The sequence below is a fragment of the Oryx dammah genome, unplaced genomic scaffold (assembly GCF_014754425.2).
Source record: "Oryx dammah isolate SB20612 unplaced genomic scaffold, SCBI_Odam_1.1 HiC_scaffold_10, whole genome shotgun sequence".
Taxonomy (NCBI): domain Eukaryota; kingdom Metazoa; phylum Chordata; class Mammalia; order Artiodactyla; family Bovidae; genus Oryx; species Oryx dammah.
In genome coordinates, this window is record NW_024070194.1 from 24,395,199 (window position 1) to 24,417,062 (window position 21,864).

The 21,864-nt window shown below is 48.9% G+C and overlaps 1 protein-coding gene across 2 annotated transcripts in view; it reads right to left on the reverse strand.

Annotated features, from left to right (window-relative positions):
* The window catches only part of BMP7 (bone morphogenetic protein 7), an 83,766-nt gene that overhangs the window by 13,302 nt on the left and 48,600 nt on the right, over positions 1 to 21,864 (reverse strand). For both annotated transcript variants that reach the window (XM_040248641.1, XM_040248642.1), the window contains exon 3: positions 16,051 to 16,199. In XM_040248641.1, coding sequence (XP_040104575.1) covers positions 16,051 to 16,199 — 149 coding nt within the window. The remainder of the gene's footprint in view (positions 1 to 16,050; positions 16,200 to 21,864) is intronic.

Consider the following 21,864-nt stretch of genomic DNA (forward strand, 5'->3'; position numbering starts at 1 on the left):
TATGAGAAAAGAGTAAGGCTCAAAAGGTAAAAGCTGTGTCACCACAACAGACATTCAGCTTCAACAAAACACAGGAGTATGGAAAACTAGAGTGAAATGTCACTTCACTCCCACTAAGATGGCTAAAATAAAGGCAGACAAAAAACAAATATTGGTGAGGATGTGGAATGAGTAGAACCTTCATATGCTGCTGTTGGGGTTATAAAAAAGTTGCAGGTATTTTGAAAAACAGTTTGGCAGTTCCTCAAAGAGTTATACACAGAGTTCTCATACAACCCAGCAATTCCACCCCTAAGTATACACCCAAGAGAACTAAAAACATAGGTTCACAAGTGTTCACAGCAGCATTATTCATAACAGCCAAAATGTGGAAACAACCCAAATGTCCATTAGCTAATGAATGGATAAATAAAATGTGGTGTATCCATACAAAGGAATACTATTCTCTATTAAAAAAAAAATGAAGTACAGATCCATGTTACAGCATGGATGAACTTTGGAAACGTTATGCTATGTGAAAGAAACCAGTCACAAAACATCACATATTATATGATTTCATTCATACAAAATGTCCAGAATAGGTAAATCCATAGAAACAGAAAGTAAATTTATGGTTTCCAGGAGCCTGGGGAAGGAAGGGCATGGGGTGAGTGCTAATGGACAGGAAGTCACTTACGGGGAAGACCACTGGACAGTGCGATGACTATACAAGAAGGTAAATGTACTAAAAACGACTAGATGGTGAATTCCACGTTTTGTGAGTTATAAGTTAGTTTTTTAAAGTACAAAGAAGAAAAAAAAAGGACAAGGACTTCCCTGATGGTCCAGTGGTAAAGAACCTGCCTGCCAATGCCGGGGAAACTGGTTTGATCCTTGGTCTGGGAATATCTCACATCCCTCAGAGCAACTAAGCCCACGTCACAAATACCGAAGCCACCTTGCTCTATAGCCCGTGCTCCACAACAAGAAAAGCGACTGCAATGAGAAGCTCCAGCACCAAAACGAACAGTAGCCCCCACTTGCCACAACTAGAGGAAGCCTGCACGCAGCAGGTCAAAAGTAAATAATACATAAACTAATTCATTAATTAAAAAAAACCACAGGGGTAGGAATGATCCATCCACTGAATGCTGGGAGACAGTTTTTGTTAATAAATAGTATAAGGATGCCTATCACAGTGCCTGGCACTCATGGATTTAATGACCATTTACTAAATGAACAAGTGCCTTCCATGCCAACAGCGGATGGAGCACTCACAGGCCATCCAACCCTCTACATGGTCCCACAGAACAGATATTGCGATGTCACTTTATAAAGAGAAGAAAGGTTACACTATGAAGGCCTTGCAACAGGTCAGTGGTGAAACCAGGATTTGAACCCTGTTCTGTTGGAGCCAAAGGTCAAGTTCTCAGCTGTGACATCAGCATGTCCCAGAGCTGCAAATACCCCAGTCTCCCTCCTGGGCTGCCCCATGTGCTAAAAAGAGGTCAAGGTTCCCTAACACAGGGTGGAGGCTGACATGAGCTTAGAGGCCCTCTTCACTCAGGGCTACACCTCAAAGAGCCACCCAGGGGTGGGGGAGGAGACAGCTCTCTCCCAGACTCATCTTCTCCCTGGTGTTCCTTGAAACATCAACTATGTGACCCTGCTAATTGGGAAGAACGCGGAATGAAGGACTCCGAACTGGCTCCATCCCCTGGCTTCCTCTTGGGGTTGCTGTTGTTCAGGTGCTAAGTCAATGTCCAACTCTTTGTGACCCCATGGTCTGCAGCATGCCAGACTCCCCTGTCCTTCACTATCTTTTGGAGTTTGCTCAGATTCATGTCTATTGAGTCGGTGATGCTGTCTCACCATCTCATCCTCTGTCACTCCCTTCTCTTTTTGCCTTCAATCTTTCCCAGCATCAGGGTCTTTTCCAATGAGTCAGCTCTTCACCTCAGGTAGCCCAAGTATTGGAGCTACAGTATCTGACCTTCCAATGAATATTCAGGGTTGATTTCCTTTAGGAGTGACTGTTTTGATCTGTTTCCTGTTTAAGCGACTCTCAAGAGTCTTCTCCAGCACCGTGGTTCAAAAGCATCAATTCTTTAGCACTCAGCCTTCTTTATGGTCCAACTCTCACACTGAGACATGATTACTAGAAAAACCGGACATTTGACTATGGATCTTTGTCGTCAAAGTGATGTCTTTGCTTCTTAATACGCTGTCTAGGTTTGTCATAGCTTTTCTTCTTGTTAGGGTGGGAGGTTATGAAAACACTACTTAGTGCTGTCCTTGTTGTTTCACAAAAAAACTGGTTTGGGGGCAACATACTGTGGACATCTTTCCTTGTCAATGAAATGCATGTTGATCTCATCTCTTGTGGCTGCTGAGGGGTCTTGCATCTGCAAATCCCTTTGCCTTGTCCCCTTCCGTCCCAGATTTGAACAAACAACTTGCTTATTCATTTAGTGGTTCAATCAACAACGATTCATGGAGCCCCCACTGTGTGCCAGGCAGTGTGCTGTGCTGATGCTGGGCATAGCACCAAGCAAGGTGGCAGCCCCCATGAGCTGAGCAGAGAGGGAGATGCGCTCAGGGACGAAGGGGGACTGGTCAGCGGTGAGTCACATGAGGTCTCCATGGGGGCTTGGGGTCATGTTCCAGATGTGACAGCAGCCCCAGGGGATGTGGCAGGGCTAGAGTTCGGTGGTAAGAGGCCCACTGGGGCTGGTGTGTGGGGAGCAGATAGAGTGGGGAGAGGGGACGCCAAGTGGGGGTCCAGAAACAAGCCCCCACCCACCAGGCCCTCCCCTGGACCCCCATAGTGCTCAGAGCAGCCTCTCTGGGCCCTGAACACACATTGTCCTCCTACAAATAATCAGCAACTCGGGGCAGGGATGGTCCTCTGCACCCACTGTTCCCACACAGGCTAGAGCTCTCAGACGGGACCCAAAGCTCGTTTCACCAAAACTCTGGCCCATAGGCAGGAGAGATCAGAGGCGGGACTGGTCACCAGCCCTCAGACTGCCTGTCTGTGCAGGCAGCTAGATCCTGACCAGTATGCCACCTGTGGTAATGTCATACTTAAGCATGTCGTACTGAGCCCACCCAGCATTTACATGTTGAAACTTTTACAGTGCATGAAAAAACCCTAGTCCAGTTAAAGGGGTTTTCCAAAATTCATACCCCAAAGTTTGCCAAGTCTGTAATTCTGTAAATAGTTTGAGCCTTTCCTTCTAGTCTTTTCTCTTCTTACCCATGCACATATTTGATAAAGTTCGAATCATCAGTTGAGTTCAGTTCAGTCGCTCAGTCGTGTCCGACTCTTTGCGACCCCATGAATCGCAGCACGCCAGGCCTCCCTGTTCATCACCATCTCCCGGAGTTCACTCAGACTCATGTCCATCGAGTCCGTGATGCCATCCAGCCATCTCATCCTCGGTCGTCCCCTTTTCCTCCTGCCCCCAATCCCTCCCAGCATCAGAGTCTTTTCCAATGAGTCAACTCTTCTCATGAGGTGGCCAAAGTATTGGAGTTTCAGCTTTAGCATCATTCCTTCCAAAGAAATCCCAGGGTTGATCTCCTTTAGAATGGACTGGTTGGATCTCTTTGCAGTCCAAGGGACTCTCCAACACCACAGTTCAAAAGCATCAGTTCTTTGGCGCTCACCCTTCTTCACGGTCCAACTCTCACATCCATACATGACCACTGGAAAAACCATAGCCTTGACTAGACGGACCTTAGTCGGCAAAGTAATATCTCTGCTTTTGAATATGCTGTCTAGGTTGGTCATAACTTTTCTTCCAAGGAGTAAGCGTCTTTTAATTTCATGGCTGCAGTCACCATCTGCAGTGATTCTGGAGCCCCCAGAAATAAAGCCTGACACTATTTCCACTGTTTCCCCATCTATTTGCCATGAAGTGATGGGACCAGATGCCATGATCTTCATTTTCTGAATGTTGAGCTTTTTCGCTCTCCTCTTTTACATTCATCAAGAGGCATTTTAGCTCCTCTTCACTTTCTGCCATAAGGGTGGTGTCATCTGCATATCTGAGGTTATACAGCCTTGACGTACTCCTTTTCCTATTTGGAACCAGTCTGTTGTCCATGTCCAGTTCTAACTGTTGCTTCCTGACCTGCATACAGGTTTCTCAAGAGGCAGGTCAGGTGGTCTGGTATTCCCATGTCTTTCATAATTTTCCACAGTTTATTGTGATCCACACAGTCAAAGGCTTTGGCATAGTCAATAAAGCAGAAATAGATGTTTTTCTGGAACTCTCTTGCTTTTTCCATCATCCAGTGGATTTTGGCAATTTGATCTCTGGTTCCTCTGCTTTTTCTAAAACCAGCTTGAACGTCAGGGAGTTCACGGTTCACATATTGCTGAAGCCTGGCTTGGAGAATTTTGAGCATTACTTCACTAGCATGTGAGGTGAGTGCAATTGTGAAGTAGTTTGAGTATTCTTTGGCATTGCCTTTCTTTGGGATTGGAATGAAAACTGACCTTTTCCAGTCCTGTGGCCACTGCTGAGTTTTCCAAATTTGCTGGCATCTTGAGTGCAGCACTTTCACAGCATCATCTTTCAGGATTTGAAATAGCTCCACTGGAATTCCATCACCTCCACTAGCTTTGTTTGTAGTGATGCCCTCCAAGGCCCACTTGACTTCACATTCCAAGATGTCTGGCTCTAGATTAGAGATCACATCAGCATGATTCTCTGGGTCGTGAAGATCTTTTTTGTACAGTTCTTCCGTGTATTCTTGCCACCTCTTCTTAATATCTTCTGCTTCTGTTAGGTCCATACCATTTCTGTCCTTTTTCGAGCCCATCTTTGGAATCATACTTTGGGGGAAAAAAAGCAAGTTCACCAAGAAGGAGATCGCAAATACAGCCGCCTCTCTATCCAGCACTGGGCATTCGGGCTGATGGTTCTCTGGGGCACTGTTGTGGGCATTGTAGGATGTGTTAGTAGCATACTTGGCTGTTCCCAAAATACATCCCCGACATGTTTGCGGACCTGGCCACGTGTCCCCTGGGAGCAAAATGTCCCAGGTTGAGAGCCAGCAGTTATGTATACCCTCCCAAAAGTAAGTCAGGCAACACAGACATGCAAAAGGGAAGTCACTGTGGTCAAGTTTTTTGAGGTGAAACCCAGAGACGATGTGATGCTTTGTTAAAGCAGGACAATTGGATGAGGGGGCATGGCATGGAGTACCAACCAGCCAACTAAACAATCCAGTCATCTATTTACAAATATCCCTGGTGCCCACATGTCCCAAGCCCAGCACGGCTCTGTGCCCAGGGGGTGGAGGCGTGTTCCAACAGGAACAAGACAGGTCTAGGCCCTCATGAGGCCGACAGAAGGAAGGGCTGCCAAGTGACAGGCAGAACATGATATGGTGTGATTCCACAAGGGAGCAAAGAAAGTTAAAGCATATACCAACATATGTGGATATGTACATACATAAAGTTTATTTTTGTTTTAATATCCCCACAAAGGGCAGAGAAAGGTTATATTGGGGGAGAGGACGCGTGGGTTGGCTGGGAGAGGAATTCCTTTTCATTTTATGATGTTACAATATATGGGCTTCACTTAGCACTTGCAAGTATTTGTTTTATTTGTCTCTAAGTGTCCAGGCAAGAGCCAAGCCAAACGTATTAGGCAGAGGGATTGAGCTGGGTGACATTCATCTAGGCAAAAGATCTTATTTTAACATAGGTCTGTATCTTTGGGAAAGATGAAAAGGATTTATATTCTAGACAAGTGTTAGTGCTCATGCTCATTCACACAGGGGTGTCCAACTCTTTGGATCCCAGAGACTATAGCCTGCCAGGCTCTTCTGCCCATGGGATTTTTCAGGCAAGAATACTGGAGTGGGTTGCCATTTCCTCCTCCAGAGGATCTTCCTGACCCAGGGATCAAATCTGTGTTTGCTGCATCGACAGGTGAATTCTTTACTACTGAGCCACCTGGGAAGCCCTAAACGAGAGTTAATAGGTTTAAAAAAGAAAAAGAAAAAAAAAACAAAACCCTGAAGATTTGCCCAAGGATGGGGTTATCAGATTTTGCAAATAAAAGTACAAGATGCTCAGTTAAATTTGAATTTCAGATAAGTGAATAATGTTTGCTGTACATGGGACATACTTATATTATGCAGTGATTTGCTGTTTGTCTGAAATTCACACTGAACCAGGCCATTCACATTGAACAACCATCTGTGTTTTATCTGCCAAGACATGCTCCTTTAGTCAAGATAGCCTTTCCTGGCACGTGATGGTGACTGACCCCGCCACAGACTATAACAACCACAGTGCGGAGGTCTCCCACTCACCCAACAGGTAGGTAACAACTCTGCCAATTGCTGATTTCTTCATCCTTGGGAGAATTCATGGCTTGCCTGTCTGTGGGGTATTCTGTTTCTACCTTTTGACTTTTCTTAAATTTTTGTTTTCAAATTAATGTATAGGCTCCAACATTTTGGCCACCTGATGTGAAGAGCCAACTCATTGGAAAAGACCCTGATGCTGGGAAAGGTTGAGGGCAGGAGGAGAAGGGGGCAACAGAGGGTGAGATAGTTGGATGGCATCACCGACTCAATGGACATGAGTTTGAGCAAATGCCGGGAGGTGGTAAAGGACAGGGAAGGCTGATGTATTACAGTCCATGGGGTTGCAAAGAGTTGGACGTGACTGAGAGACTGAACAACAAAAATCGACCTTCTTTTGGTAAACAGATCTGTTTTAATGTGTGTATGGGTTCATCTCAGCATCACTTCTATCAGGATACAGGGCACTGCCCACACTCCAAAGAATCCCCTTGTGCTGCGTAATCTCAGTGCATCCAACCAGGGTTAAGCCTTCCCCGTCCAGGGGACAGTAGCAGTTTTTACAACTTGGGGCAAAGGATGCTACTGGCATGGAGTGGGTGGAGGCCAGAGATGCTGTTAAACATCCGACAGCACATAGGACATCCCCACCCCCCAAAATACACAGAAAATGACAACAGTGCCACGGAGGAAAAACCCTGCTTTCTTATCGCTCCCTTCCCTGACTCCCAGAATCTAGCGATGACTGACCTTTTTGCATCCTTACAGGTTTGCACTTTCTAGACATTTCATATACAGGCACGCCTAGTTTTCTGTGTCAGCTTATTTCAACCCACGTGTCTCTGAGATGCTCTCATGGTGCCATGAGTTTCACGGTCCATAGTGTGGATGCATGAAGTCTGGTGATGTATCAGCAGCTGAAGGACACGTAGGCTGTTTCCAGTGTGGGTGAGCACAAGCGTCATGAGATGTTTACGGACAAGTTTGGTGTGGACCTACATTTTCACTTCTGTGATGTGCAGCAGAGATGCAATCCTTCGCGTTGCCCATTTCCCACACTCTTTGCACACTCTCAGAGTCTATCAGGGCTGGCATCATCCCACCTGCCATCTGGAGAGGCCAGGGAGGCTACAGAGTGGCTCTGCTTCCCTGGCAGGGCTGAGTCCGCTGCTAACACTAACCAGGGGTGGCCAACTAAAGTCCATGGGCCAAATCCAGCCCTCTGCATCTTTTTGCGAATATAGTTTTGCTGGAACAAAGCCTTGCACATCCATGCACACATTTACCATCTGCTTTGCTGCTGCTGCTGGTGCTGCTAAGTTGCTTCAGTCGTGTCCGACTCTGTGCAACCCCATAGACGGCAGCCCACCAGGCTCCCCCATCCCTGGGATTCTCCAGGCAAGAACACTGGAGTGGGCTTTAGTGCATATATATTTACTGCCACTCTAATGACCAAGTTGAAGAACCTCACAGAGAGCGTCTGATCCACAAAACCAAAACATTTATCATCTGGCACTTTACAGAAAGAGTTTACTGATCTCTGGACTAACTGACCCAGATCCATATGATTCTAGACTTGTAAAGAAAACCATAAAATGTCCCCGAGAGATAAGATGCCTTTACTGTCTATTATCTGCCATGGAAAGGTTTCCTGGAAGAGTGGGCTCTACCCATTGCTGGTTCACAGCAGATTATTGAGTATGTGCTTTGTGCCAGGCACTGTGTGGAGCCCATTCTGTGTCCGGCTCCTCAGGCAGGACTACTGACCACTGTGCTACGTGCTGTGCTTAGTCGCTCAGTTGTGTCCGACTCTTTTCAATCCCATGGACTGTAGCCCGCCAGGCTCCTCTGTCCATGCGGATTCTCCAGGCAAGAATACTGGAGTGGGTTGCCATACCAGGGGATCTTCCCAACCCAGGGATTGAACCTGGGTCTCCTGCATTGCAGGCTGATTCTTTACTGTCTGAGCCAACAGGGAAGCCCGCTGACTACTAGCTACTCCATTTACAGATGGAGAAAGCTGGCTGGAGGCTACAAACTTGACCACTGAGCCTTTGCCGAGCGCAAGTGGCTGGAAGAGCAGAAAGGAGAGATTGCCCAGGCATGGACACAGACCACTTCTGGGGCCTCCAGGAGTTGGAGGGATCCATGGAGGCTCAAAGGGGAGGTCCTTACAAGAGGCGGGCCAGGTGGGGAAGGGTGTGGATGTTGGACTCTGGGAAGTGAGTTGAGGACCAGGGACGAGCCAGCACATCAGGCCACAGCTGGCAGGTCCCAGTGGCCCGAGCAGAAATGGCACGCCCAGCCCAGAAGAGTCCAGGAGCAGACGAGAAGCACAAGATGGGCCGCCCAGAGAGGAGGGAGCACAGCTCAACTGCAGAGAGTGGGGGCATTTTGGTTTTCTTGTGGCTTCTTTGTTTTCCAGGCCTACAGCTATTGGGTGCCCCTCAGAGTCCCAGAGCATAAGAATGCTCCTCCTTCATTGTGCAAAACACATTAATTCCAGCCACTCCTCTTGATGGACTAAGGCCCAAGTGACCAGTGAGAACACAGTTAATGTTTGTGACATCTCCTTGCCCCAATTTCCCAAGGCCACCCCAGCCTCCAGTCACCAGCCCTAGAAGGACCCACCCCAGCCTCCCGGTCATCAAGGCCTCTTCCTTGGTTCTCTCGCTCTGGCTTCTGAACAAACAGGATGTGAAGCAATCACTAGGGCGAAGGCACCTGGGAGCCAGCTGTGCCTCGGGTGGACTGCTCGCCAACCTCAGCTTGACGGGGCTTAGTCTCCTCGGCCTCTGTGGGCGATTGGCTCACTCCCGGGGCTGTCCCCAGCTGCTGCGGCTGGCGCCACACTTGCACAGCATATGCCCTCAATCCTTTAAGTGCCTCACAATCCCATTTGATCCCATCTGGGATGATCAAGAATAGGGATATGTACTCTTGCGGCCCTGGAGAGAAGCCTGAGGGCCTCTCTGCACATAGAAGTCCAGCATGAGCCTGAGTCTGCCTCCCGATGGCAGAGATGGGTGGGTGGGAGCAGAAGGGGCCCTTCTGGTCTTGGAGCTCTGGGGAGGTCAGGAAGCTGGAGGTCCCCTACGAGAGAGTATGAGAGGGGAACTGAGACCCTCAGATTATATTCTTGGGTCAGGGAGCCAGGGCTGATCAGTGCTGCCCTCCCGAGCTGTCAGTGATTTCTTAAGCAGACAAGGGAGAGGAGGATCCTGTAAGTTAGGACAAGAGACTGGAACCCTTGTCTTGGGAACAAAGGAGTAGGTGCTTCTGTGTCTACAAAGATATAAAAGACTCCAGCCCAAATCAGTATTCACTTTGCTGCTGCTTGGCAATGGGAGGCAGTATCAGGAATGACATGTGCAGGAACCCCCCTGAGCCGTCCTCGGGATGGGAGAAGCCTTGTCTTGTTCAAGCTGGAGCAGAGTCTGCAATAGTCCCCTGGCCCATCAGAGCTCCACACGGATGTTTGTTGGGTGAATAAACGTGCTTTCAATGTAGGCCAAAAGGCCCTTGACTGTAGGAAGCTGGTTCTGACCACCAGGTGCGGGGGCTCAGAGGGTTCATCATCACTTCCCAGGCTGGCATGCAGGCCCTAGGCTGACTTGTCTATCAGGCCCGGTGGTCAGGCCCACGGTATTTTTAAGGGCCCAGGAAAACATTGTAACATCTCTTAAAATCAGAACACAAAACATGAGGTTTTTAGAGCTGGACACAATGTTTTCATTTTTAATCCAGCTAGGATTATATTTGTTATACCCAGATGGTTATAAACGTAATTTTTAATATTTTTGAATGGAGGGAGGACCCTTGGCCACTTCAGTGACACTGGCTCCTCTAGTTAGTCCTGTGGGAAACCCACTGTCTTCTGGGTCCTTTTTCAAACTCTCTTCTCAGGAAAGGGGATTTGGAGAGAACAGCCAGGCAGAAACTAAGACGCTTTAGGGTCCCGGGCTCTGTCTGGATGGCCAGCTGTGCACCCAGCAGGAGCTTGTTAATGACACACTGCCCCCAGGTATGGCCGCTGGTGACGTCATTTGCGGACAGGGTGCTAGAATTCACACTTTTCTTCCTCCCAGCCATAATCATGCCCGAGGAACAAGGGACATGGCATCGGAAGGTTGGACTGAATTCCTAAGATCATATGAGGCCGCCCCGTGGAGCACCAGGCTCCTGGGTCCTGGAGTCAACGCAGGAGCTTCAGGCCTAACCCCTCTCTGCTCCTGCACGAGACCCCTTGGTCCAGGCAGGCTGTGAGGGTTCAGCTCTCAGTAGCACCTCCTGGACAGACCCCTTGCCAGCTGGCAGGCCCTCCACTCTAGTGTCAGGGTCCCTTCTGCTCAGGAGGCCTCTTCTCCCCTCTCCCACCACCCCTTGGGGAGTGGGAGGGTGCCCAGCCTGTGTGGCTGGGGCAGGGGAGGAGCTTCCTGTCCTCGTCTGTGCAAGGAGGGACAGCAGACACCAGCCCTCCTTCCGGCAGCATCCCATCCTCAGAGATGAGATGAGGCTCCCCACTTGGTTCCTGATGAGCCCCAGGTGCCCGAGGGGTTTATGGGCTTCTCCCGCAGGGGCTCGCTGGCTGGCGGAGGCCCCAGCTGTGCACACTCTCCCACAGGAGGGCTGCAGCTGGAGGAAGAGGAAACAGATACACGCTTCCTGGGTGGTCTCAGGCGGCATTTGGAGACGGGGCTCACCTCACCTCGCACCAAACATCAGGAAAGGAGGTCGGTAACTCCTGTACTTCACAAGGATGAAAGTGAGCTTGCTGTAAGATGCTGCATGCCTAGCTCAGCGCCCCATCCCCTCTCTTCCCAGATGGGGCACTGGGAGTTGGGCACGGGTGCCATGCCCTGGAACTCGTCCTCTCCAGGTACTGTCCAAGGCAGCGACCCTCACTGAGTTCATGTTACAGCTAGCAGGTGGTCCCAGGGCAGGGACCAGGCTATTTCCACAGGCCACGCAAGGCTGGCACACAGTATTTGCCCACTAATCTGCCCATCACATGGACCCCAACATTCATAGACTCCCCAGCAGGCCCCGCTGATCTTTCACCTGTGTAGGCATCCAACATGAAATGGTTTGAACTCATGTTTAGATGTGGCCAGCCTGAGCACCATCTTATAAACAGTGTACCCCAAAACACGGGGCATGACTTCAACAGAATCTTATCACTGGGCCAGATCCCAAGTTACTGAGGAGCTTGTGAGAAAAGGCAGATTCCTGGGCCCATCTTCGGGGACTCACCACCAGAGGGTCTGGTGGTGGAGCCTGGGAATCTGTATGTTCAATGTGCCTGCCACCCTGAGGATTCTGATGCAGAAGGAACCCCGTGGAGGAAAAGTTTCCCAGCCAGGAGCCTGTGGTCTCAGAAATGCTGGGCTCTCTCGCTTCTTATCTCATCCCCCCTTCAAAGATCCCCAAACTCATGCCCAGCTGGCCACTGAATATTCTGCCCCTCCCAGATGGTGTGGGTGGGTGGGCCTTCCCTGACTTGGGCAACCAGACCAAACTTGCTGCCTCAGCATGCACAGCACCTGGACAAGTCAGGTCCCAGGGTGGCAGCATCCATGCCCAACTCCAGGGCCCCATTAGGAGGGGAGGAGGGGAGGCACCAAGTCAGGGGACCGGCATCAGATCCTTACCCTAAGTCTAGGTAGTATCTTGCGGCCGCTAGGCTATACTCCTTCTGCATGGAGGCAGCTGATGGAATATGGAGACTCAACACCCCTCAGGGGCCTCAGTTCCCTCGCCTGTCCCATGGAGATGTTAATAATAGCATCCACCCAACTGGTAATGATGAGGATTATAGGAGACAATGGCAGAAAGCACTTACTTTGTGCTTAGCAGCTACCACATGTTAAGCAATTAAGCTTTTCACTCGCATGAGCTCATCTAATCCTTCACAACCACCCTGAGAGGTGGAAGCTATTATTAACCCCATTTTCCAGATGAGGGACATTAAGTGACTCACCCTGGGTCATGTGGCTAGAAACAGCAGAGCTAGGACTCAAACCTGGGAAGTTTAGCCAGCTCCTGAGCCCAGGCTCTAACCATCGGGCTGTGACACCTCAATAAATGCCAAGCCTCAGCAAAAGGTGGGGGACAAAGACCCTGGGTGTGGGGGAAAAAGGGGTTGGCAGGCTTGACACTGATTGAGTGTCACTTAAGAGAAAAACCAAACCTAAGCCATCCTGAGCCAGAAGGGTAGGCAGGACAGAGGAGCACCAGACCCACTGAGGTCAAGTTAACAGGCCAAACCCATATCCACAAGTTCAGGGAAAAGGTCACTCTGAAGAAAGCAACCAAGTCTCCCTCAGCCTCACTTGTGCCCCATACCCAATATGTCTCACAGGGACTTTTAAGAACAAAGAAGAGCTGAATGAACCTATTGCCAAATAAGTCTGGAATTCGTCTATTGACCCTATCAGGAGATTCACAATGGACATTGGCAAAATAAAGGTTCTGATAAGTCCTGCAGTGAAACCTGCTTAGTTCATCCCACCTAGCCTTTCTTGTACGTAACTGATCATGATTCCTCACAGAACACAGTTTGAGAAATTCTGGTAGTGGCAAACTCCTTCTATAAACAGCAATTCTGAAAATAATATTTTCAGCTTTTCTGGGCCATGGTGTCGCTGTCCCAACTCCTCGACTCTGTTGTTACAGCACAAAAGCAGGCTCAGGTGATGGCATAAACCAGTTGGTATGACTGCGGAATACTAAAACTTTATTTATGGACACCAAAATGTAAATCTCATATAATTTTATGTCACAAAATAGTCTTTTAAGATTTTGTCTCAGCCATTTAAAAATTTGAAAACTATTCTTAGCTCACAGGCACCCCAAAACAGGCTGGAGGCTAAATATGGTCCACCATGCATAGCTTGCCAATCAGGCATAAAACAACCGGAAACTACAATACCTTCTAGGACCGCACTATAAAGGCTTAGGGGCAGGGAAAGGGGAAGGAAGGTTTGGGGTGGGAGGGAAGCTTGAGGAAACCGTCAGTAGGAAGAAGACTAGACTGGATAGAAGACAAGTGTGGCCCTAAACTCTGTGACCGTTCCCATATAGCACGTGGGCATAGACAGACAATCCTGGAGAAAAAATTATAAAATGTATCTATGCTGTCTAAATCTACTTGGCAAAACCCAGCATTAACCACAGTAAAAGAAAAACTAAAAACTGGGACAATATTTACAGCTCAATCACAAAGGACCAAATGTCCCTAAAATGTAAAGCAGAAAAAGCCCAACACCCTCTGCAAGCAATGGACAGAGGAGACAGACAAGGAGGAAATGGCAAATTTAGAGGAAGGGCTCAGCCTCATTCAGAGGAGAGAAAAGCAAAGCAAAACTATGAGATTCCACATGTCATCTATCGGATTAGCCAAGACAGGTAAGTTTGAAAGCTGATGAAGAATACGCCTGCTAGTGAGGGAGATGCATGTTTGATCCCTGGGTCGGGAAGATCCCCTGGAGGAGGAAACATCACACCAGTATTCTTGCCTGGAAAATTGCAAGGGCAGAGGAGCCTGGCAGGCTACAGTCCATGGGGCCACACAGAGTTGGCTACGACTGAACGACTGAGCATCTTCCTTCCAAAAAAGAAGGGGCACTGGTGCCCTCGTACAAATGGAATGACCTCTCAGGAGGGTAAATTGACAATACTGATCAAAACTACAAACAGACAATGTCACTTTTAGGAACTATTCCTAGAGTTCCACTCACTCAAGGGTCCAAGGACACATGCACTGCAGCCCTGTTTGTAAGAGTGAAAGACGGGAAACTCTAGACCTTCATCACAGGGGCCCTCGATGAGTCACTTTTGGTGGTAGTAACAACTTCTAGGGCATGTGTATTTTGAGCCAAGTCCTCTTCTCAGCCCTCGCTACTCAAAGTACAGTCTGGGGACCAGCAGCCTCTGCATCGCTTGGGAGGCGTTGGGACCACAGCCTCCTCTTTGCCCCAGACCTGCTGAATCAGAATCTGCATTTTCACAAGAAGCCCAGGGATTCCTGTGTGCCTCAGGACATGATTTTTTAAAGTCTTCTGTATTAACTCACTCAATCTCCGAACAACCCAATGGCCTAGGCCCTCTCATTACCTGAGTATTGGAGATGAGGGATGGAGGCTCTGGGACATGAGGGAAATTGTCAGTCACACAGTGAGAGAGCAGTAGGGCTACATTCACGCCACATGCACACAAACACAAAAGCCTTTAAAGAACAGGAAGCTCTTTAACAGCGGAAAAAGACCAGCCTCTGAGATACATTGTCAGGTGAAAAAAGCACAGTGAAGGACACTGTATAGACTATGCCAGTATTTGTGGGGGGGAGGAAAAAGCAGACTATACATTTAATAGCTTAGATACCCAGAAGGCATCCTTGAAGTGAAAGTAGCTCAGTCATGTCCAACTCTTTGCGACCCCATGGACTATACAGTCCATGGAATTCTCCAGGCCAGAATACTGGAGTGGGTAGCCTTTCCCTTCTCCAGGGGATCTTCCCAACCCAGGGATTGAACCCAGGTCTCCTGCATTGCAGCTGAGTCACAAGGGAAGTACCCAATAACTCGGACATAGCTGCCTCTGGGAGGTGGAACGCAGCAGCTGGAGGAAGGACGTCAGAGGGAAGCTATTCAGTGTTGCACACATCTGGAACTTAAATTTTGAGCCTGGAACACGTATTGTTAATACCTAAACTAAAATATGGGCTTCCCTAGTGTCTCAGACAGTAAAGAATCTGCCTGCAACGCTGAAGACCCAGGTTTGATCCCAGGGTCGGGAAGATCCCCTTAGAGAAGGGCATGGCAACCCACTCCAGTATTCTTGCCTGGAGAATCCCATGGACACTGGTGGGCTACAGTCCATGGGGCTCACAAAAGAGTTGGACACAACTGAGTAATTAATGCAACATAACACACGAAGATGCAAATTTTTAAAAACTGGTATAAGAAAGATGTTCCCCCACTTCATAAGAAATAGACTTTGCGGAAGGAGAAATTGGCACAGCCAGGCCCACCCTACTGCTCCACTTGCCTTCCTGTCTGCCCTTCTCAGAAAGCACGGCCACGGCATGTGCGAGAGATGCTGGGGGAGGGCAAACAGTAGGTTCTCCAAGTATTCGGGATTCGGCACTACTTTCAGTCTCTTGGAAGGGGGTTCACGCCTCACACCAGTGCAATGTCCTTCACTGGGGTGATTTTGCCCTGCAGGGGATAGCTAACAATGTCTGGAGACATTTTTGGTGTCACAAGTGGGAGAGGCTATTGGCTTCTAGTGGGGAGAGGCCAGGGATACCATGAAACATCCTACAAAGCCCAAGAATCCCAGGATGTCCTGTGTCCTGAGCTTGAGGGGCCTGCATCAGCACGGCTCAGATGTTGCATGTGCGAGCATCACTAGGGGCTCAGCTGAAGTGCAGGTTCAGATAGGGCAGGCCTGGGATGGGCCAGAGGGTCTGCATTTCTAACGGTGGGGGCCACCTGTGCTGCTTTGGAACCACACCTGGAGCAGTGAGGCCTTACCCAACCCAGCTTTGGCCAACAGTATAAATGCCACATGAAAAAGGGGTAGAGACTGCTTTCATTCGGATTAGAATGTTGGATAGGAAGTGCTGATGGGGTAGGGAGCAGAGGAAACCTGGTCCTAATAGACATGAGTTGAGCTCCCTCCCAGGTCTACAGTTGCAGGCCGCATCAGCACGACCTGGAGTGCTGGCCAGGGACTTACCGTCTAGAGTCTCCACTGACAACTGCAGGCCCAGGTTGTGCCGCGGGTTGACCACCCAGTGGTTGCTGGTGGCTGTGATGTCAAAAACGAGCCAGCCCTCCTCTGAGGCCCAGAGGGTGCGGCTGTCGAGCAGGAACAGGTCGGACTCCCTGCAAGAGAGGAGAGAGACGCAGGCTCCAGGTCAGCAGGTCATGGCTTGGTCACCCCCGTCAGCCAGTCAGCCACTGGTGCATGGGAGGACTTTGTGAGTGGGGGAGCTGGCAGGAGGTCCGCCAGCCCCTCCTCCAACAAAGTGCGTTCATCAGACCAAGATCCAGCCCTGGAGACCCCTGATGGGAGACAGAGTGCAGAACGGGGGTAAAGAGATACACACAGGAGACAAGGAGCTGCTACAAGACAGACGTGCCCTTCAGATTTGTTGGGGGTGACAGAGGATGAGATGGTTGGATGGCATCACTGACTCGACATGGGTTTGAGTAAGCTCTGGGAGATGGTGAAAGACAGGGAAGCCTGGTGTGCTGCAGTCCATGGGGTTGCAGAGAGTCAGACATGACTGAGTGAATGAACAACAACAACAATGTTGAAGGTATACCAGTGGTACAGAGGACAGGAAGGCAGAAGTCTCACCGTCTCCATGAGGCTAGAATCTCAGGGAACAGAAGTTCACCCTTGTTCACTTATTCACCACTTGCCAGGCACTGTCCCAAGTGCTCTATACACATTGTCTCATTCAGTTCTTACAACACTAAATTGTGGGGGTATTACCATCTCTGACGGATCCATGATAAAACCATGACTTGCCCAAGGTCACTTAGCCAGGAAGATGCTAGACTGGGGCTTCAGCCTGGCAACTGAGCACCAGTGCAGAGATGCTCCTCATTTCCACACTATATAATTTCTTCATGAGGCCACCAAGCATTAGGAAGTGGACCCCAGACTAACATCATTAGTAGAGGGAGTACTTTAATTCTCTTCCTCAGATTTGTAGTAGAAAATGGTTAAAACCACAGTTGACCTTGTAAGGATGGAAGGTGAATGGATGAAGATGGATGGATGGATGGATGGATGGATAGATGGAAGACGGATGGAAGGATGGATGGATGGTGAATGACGGATGAATAGAAGAAAGATGGATGGATGGATGGATGGATGGATGGATTTTTACATTCCTAGACAGTAGAATTCTAGTATATAAGATATCATAATGTCCCTTTTGCAACTTTTAATTATAAGAATTCGAAACAAATATTTTGAGTCCTTTGATAGCCAATTAATATATTTAAGCTCCTATACTGTACCAGGCAGTGGGTACAGTGATGAACAGCATCCAACCAGTTCCTGCTCCAAGGTATTGACAATCTTTTTCATACTAGGGGGAATCTAATTTTCCTGGGAAATTACATGGTTCAGTCAGTAAAGAATCTGCCTGCAATGGAGGAGACCCAGGTTCAATCCCCAGGTCAGGAAGACCCCCGGAGAATGAAATGGCAACCCACTCCAGTATTCTTGCCTGGGAAATGCCATGGACAGAGGAGCCTGGCAGGCTACCATCCACGGGGTCACAAAGAGTCAGACACGACTGAGTAACTAAACCACCAGACCATGCATGTGACCGAGATACGACTTCTGAGCTCATGGACAGCAAGCGGAGCCGCAGTACAAGATGGTGCCTTGTCTCTTAGCCAACCAAACCACAGTCTCTTGTGACTGTAGGACACCCATTGCCTCTGTAATGCAGAGAGATCAGAGGAGCAAGGAAGACTTTTTAGAGCCACAGAGCATTTTGAGGATGTTGTTCAACTTTCACGGCCAAACCGAATTAAGATAAGGAGACAATCTTCCGTGACTCATTTACTTCTATTTTTCTCCCGGGGCCCTTTCAGATGTAGCTTCAAAACTGACTTGGAGAAGGATGGTCACACAGATCCCAAATGAGAATTTCCACTACTCTCTTCATCTCCAATTTGCCTTGATGGCTTTCCTAGCTATGGAGAGTTACCAAGACTGTCAACGAACCAGCTCGCTGCTCTCAACAATTAACAGATGAGAGAAGAAACACACTCCGAAACAATCCCCTCACTCGCTCAGGCTCCCAGGGCCCCAGCAGGAAACCACCACACTGCAGCACAGAAGTCATCAACCTGGGTGGCGACTCTGCCAGAAAATTGTTATTTGCAGGAAAATGTGACCAGATATCCGGATAGGCCCTGATGGACAGTAAAACAATGAATAGTAACTCAGGGAACAGACTCAGGCCTTTGGAGAGAGAACGCTTTGCCAAACGATACTAAACGTTCTCTTATTACAGCTGGGACACTGAGGGCCAGATGTTACAGGCGAGCGTTGACTCATTGTGAATCAACGTGCATGCGAGTGCAGCCTCCCTCCGGAGTCCTGGTTCGCAGTGTGTTCCAGCCTTGCTGAGGAGAGCCAAGCCTTCGTGGAAGGCATTGGGACAGGACAGCCCTGTCGAGGCGGGGGAGTGGGATGCTCACACAGGCTCCGCTTTGAGACAGAGGGCTCAGCCCCAGGTTGGCACCATCAACAGGACAAGCTAGAAATTACTCAGCAGCCACGTCCAGACAGACGGCTGAGAAAGTGCGAATTTCTTGACACCATCTGGAGCATCTTATTAGAAATCAATGGCTCTTACTCCAGGGGGAACGAGAAAGCCCTTTGTGACATGTGTATTCACCAAGAACACACCAACCTTCCTAACTCAGCCCAGGTAAGAGCAGAAGCTGGACACGCCAGGGTGGGGACCCCGTGTGTGCCACGTCACTTCAGTCTTGTCTGACACTTTGCGACCCCGTGGACGGTAGCCCATTAGAATCCTCTGTCCATGGAATTCTCCAAGCAAGAATACTGGAGTGGGTTGCTATGCCCTTCTCCAAGAGATCCTCCCAACACAAGGGCTGAACCCATGTCTTTTACAGCCCCTCAACTGACAGGCGGATTCTTTGCCACTAATGCCACCTGGGCTTCAGGGAATCTAAATGCCCTCTCTCCCCTTTGCCACTGCTGAGAATCTAGGCGCTTTCTGTGCATCAGCTCCCTGATCTCCAACATTCAGGTTACTGTTCCCATTTTATACACAAGTAGAGTGAGGTTTAGAGAGGGGAGGACAAAAGTCCACATTGATAAACCTTAAAAGTGAGAGAACCAGGACACAGTGCTGGAAGCGTGACCTGAGGACTTGGGCACTTAAGCCTCGTCACTTCCTTAACTCACCCTCTCACCAAGGGGCAAGAGATCAGGAGCTTGTTCAGTCCTGCACGATGCGTGTTATTGTCACAACATTGTGGGGAGCAGAGAAAATATTAGAGAAGGGGCGTGGGATGAAGTCCAGGCAGCAGGGAAGGAAGGAAGCAAGTAGGGCAAGCCAGCTGACTGCAGAGCCTCAGTTTCCTCCTCTGTAAAATGGCCAGAATGCCCTCTCCTGCAGCAGGTGAGGGAGCTAAGGGAAGACTGCTCTAAGGACAAACTCCCAAGGCTCTTGGAGCATTGCTATAGTTACTCCAAGTCATACCAGTGTTGGTGCACAGTCCCTGCTAGACAGCAAGAAATTCTAGGATGGGGACTTTATCCTGGTTCCAGTCCTTATGTGATTTCCTAAGATCCCCACATATCCACTCAAACAACAATAGACCACATATCCACACAAACAATGTTCACCTTTGACACCAACACTCATCAAAGTGTATCAGGATGTTCACAGTCATGCACTGTCTGCAAACATGCCATCAACAATTCCTCCTCTCCCTCCCCATGCGCAGCGCTCTCATAAATGGGGAAGTCTGCTCGCACCTCTCAATCTGCAGGGACCATCTGACTCGCTACGGACCAGTGGGAAGGAGGCCCTGCCATGTCCAGGGCAAGAACGCAACAGGCTTCTCGGATCTGCTCTGCTGCCCACTGGACCGGCAACCCTGACTCCTCTACTGGAGAGAAGGCACAGAAAGGGAACAGGGTAGCAGCTGTGGAGGAGGAGGGTCTATGAGGGGAGAAAGAGAGAGAAACCAAATCAGCCCTCAGGGGAGGTGCATCTAGGGCGTTCTGACCCCATCCACGCTCCCAGCTTCATTGGGGACTACAACAGACACTACCAATAGCAGAAAAACTTCCCGGCTGAGCCCTGCCCAAATTCCTGAGCAATTAAATGATTGTTGTTCTAGCCACTGCGTTGTGGGTGGCTTGTTCACCAGAGATAGAACCCAAACAACAGTCACACTGTTCAGAACAGAAAAATGGACAACTGACCTTAATCTACTGAGAGGGACAGACGAGTGAAAACAGAGAGCACACCCCAGTGCGTCACAGCTCCATCAGAGGATGTACTTGCTGACAATGGGGATATATGGTATTAAGTAAGAAGGTGTCATAAACAGGATGTGTGATTTGCAAATTTCTGGGAAAATAGAATATGCTAACATTGGTTAAGAAAAAAAGAAATAGAAAATTCGAGTCAAGATACTCACTATGTACTAGTGAATTGAAATAGGAGTAAAACACCTTCCCCAATCCACATCCAGATGGTTTGATACTATATTTTTACCAAGCTCACCAAATTATTAAGAGAAAATTGCTTTTTATACAAACTGGTCAAGAAAATGCAAGAGGCAAATTGAGAAGCTGTATTGTAAAGCTAGCATGATTCCAAAGATGGAGAAGACCAATTTGAACAGACATTTCTTCAAAGATACACAAATGGCCAGTGAACACACAAACAGAGGGTCAATATCATTAGCCATTGCTGTTGTTTGGTTGCTGAGTCCCGTCCAGCTCTTTGCAACCCCATGGGCTGTAGCCCGCCAGGTTCCTCTGTCCGAGAATTCTCCAGGCAAGAACACTGGAGTGGGTTGCCATTTCCTACTCCAGGGAATCTTCCTGACCCAGGGATCGAACTAGCGTCACCTGTGTCTCCTGCACTGGCAGGTGAATTCTTTACTACTGAACCACCAGGAAAGCCCCTTAAATAGCAGAACTCTGAATATACTAAAAACTAATGAATAATACATTTTACAAGGTTGACTGGATGAAGGTATATGAATTATATCTCAGTGAAGCCATATTTTAAAAAGTGAATAAAGCCAACCTAAGTTCAAAATGTAGAGCACAGTGTCATGATGCTAACAACTTTTTCTAAGCTGACACACCTTACTTGGGGAACCCAAACACAAATACTCCGGAGCTGCAGCAACAGTTCCTTCTGAAGGGTGTTTCTCTCCTCTACACACACATCAACATTGGCTCAAGTCAGCAAGCACCATCTGTTTCTGAAAGAAGTGAGACAGTATGAATTTGCATATTTCCAGTTTTATTGGGTCAGTGGAGCAAACCCTGGCACGGTGGCTGGCCTGGCTTCACCTCCTCTTTGGGGTGGGGACAGTTCTGCCCACTCCTCCAGGCTCACAAAGGCACCCGGGCTGGGGAACAAACTTAACCTCCCAACGAAAGAAACACCAGATCACGAAAGCAGACTTCTCTCCTCCCGAAACCCAGACTCCCCCAGTCCTTGCTCTGTATGAGGCACAAACCACCAGTGATCCCAACTCTGTGGTGGGGAGGGGTGTCAATATTTAACCTCCAGCCTGGGGACAGAGTGGGCTTCCCTGGTGGCTCAGATGGCAAAGAGTCTGCTTGTCATACAGGAGATCTGAGTTCGATTCCTGGGTCAGGAAGATCCGCTGGAGAAGAGAATGGCAATCCACGCCAGTATTCTTGCCTGGAGAATTCCATGGACAGAGGAGCCTGGCAGGCTATGGTCCCTGAGGTCATAAAGAGTCTGAAACGACTGCATACCTAACACTTTCA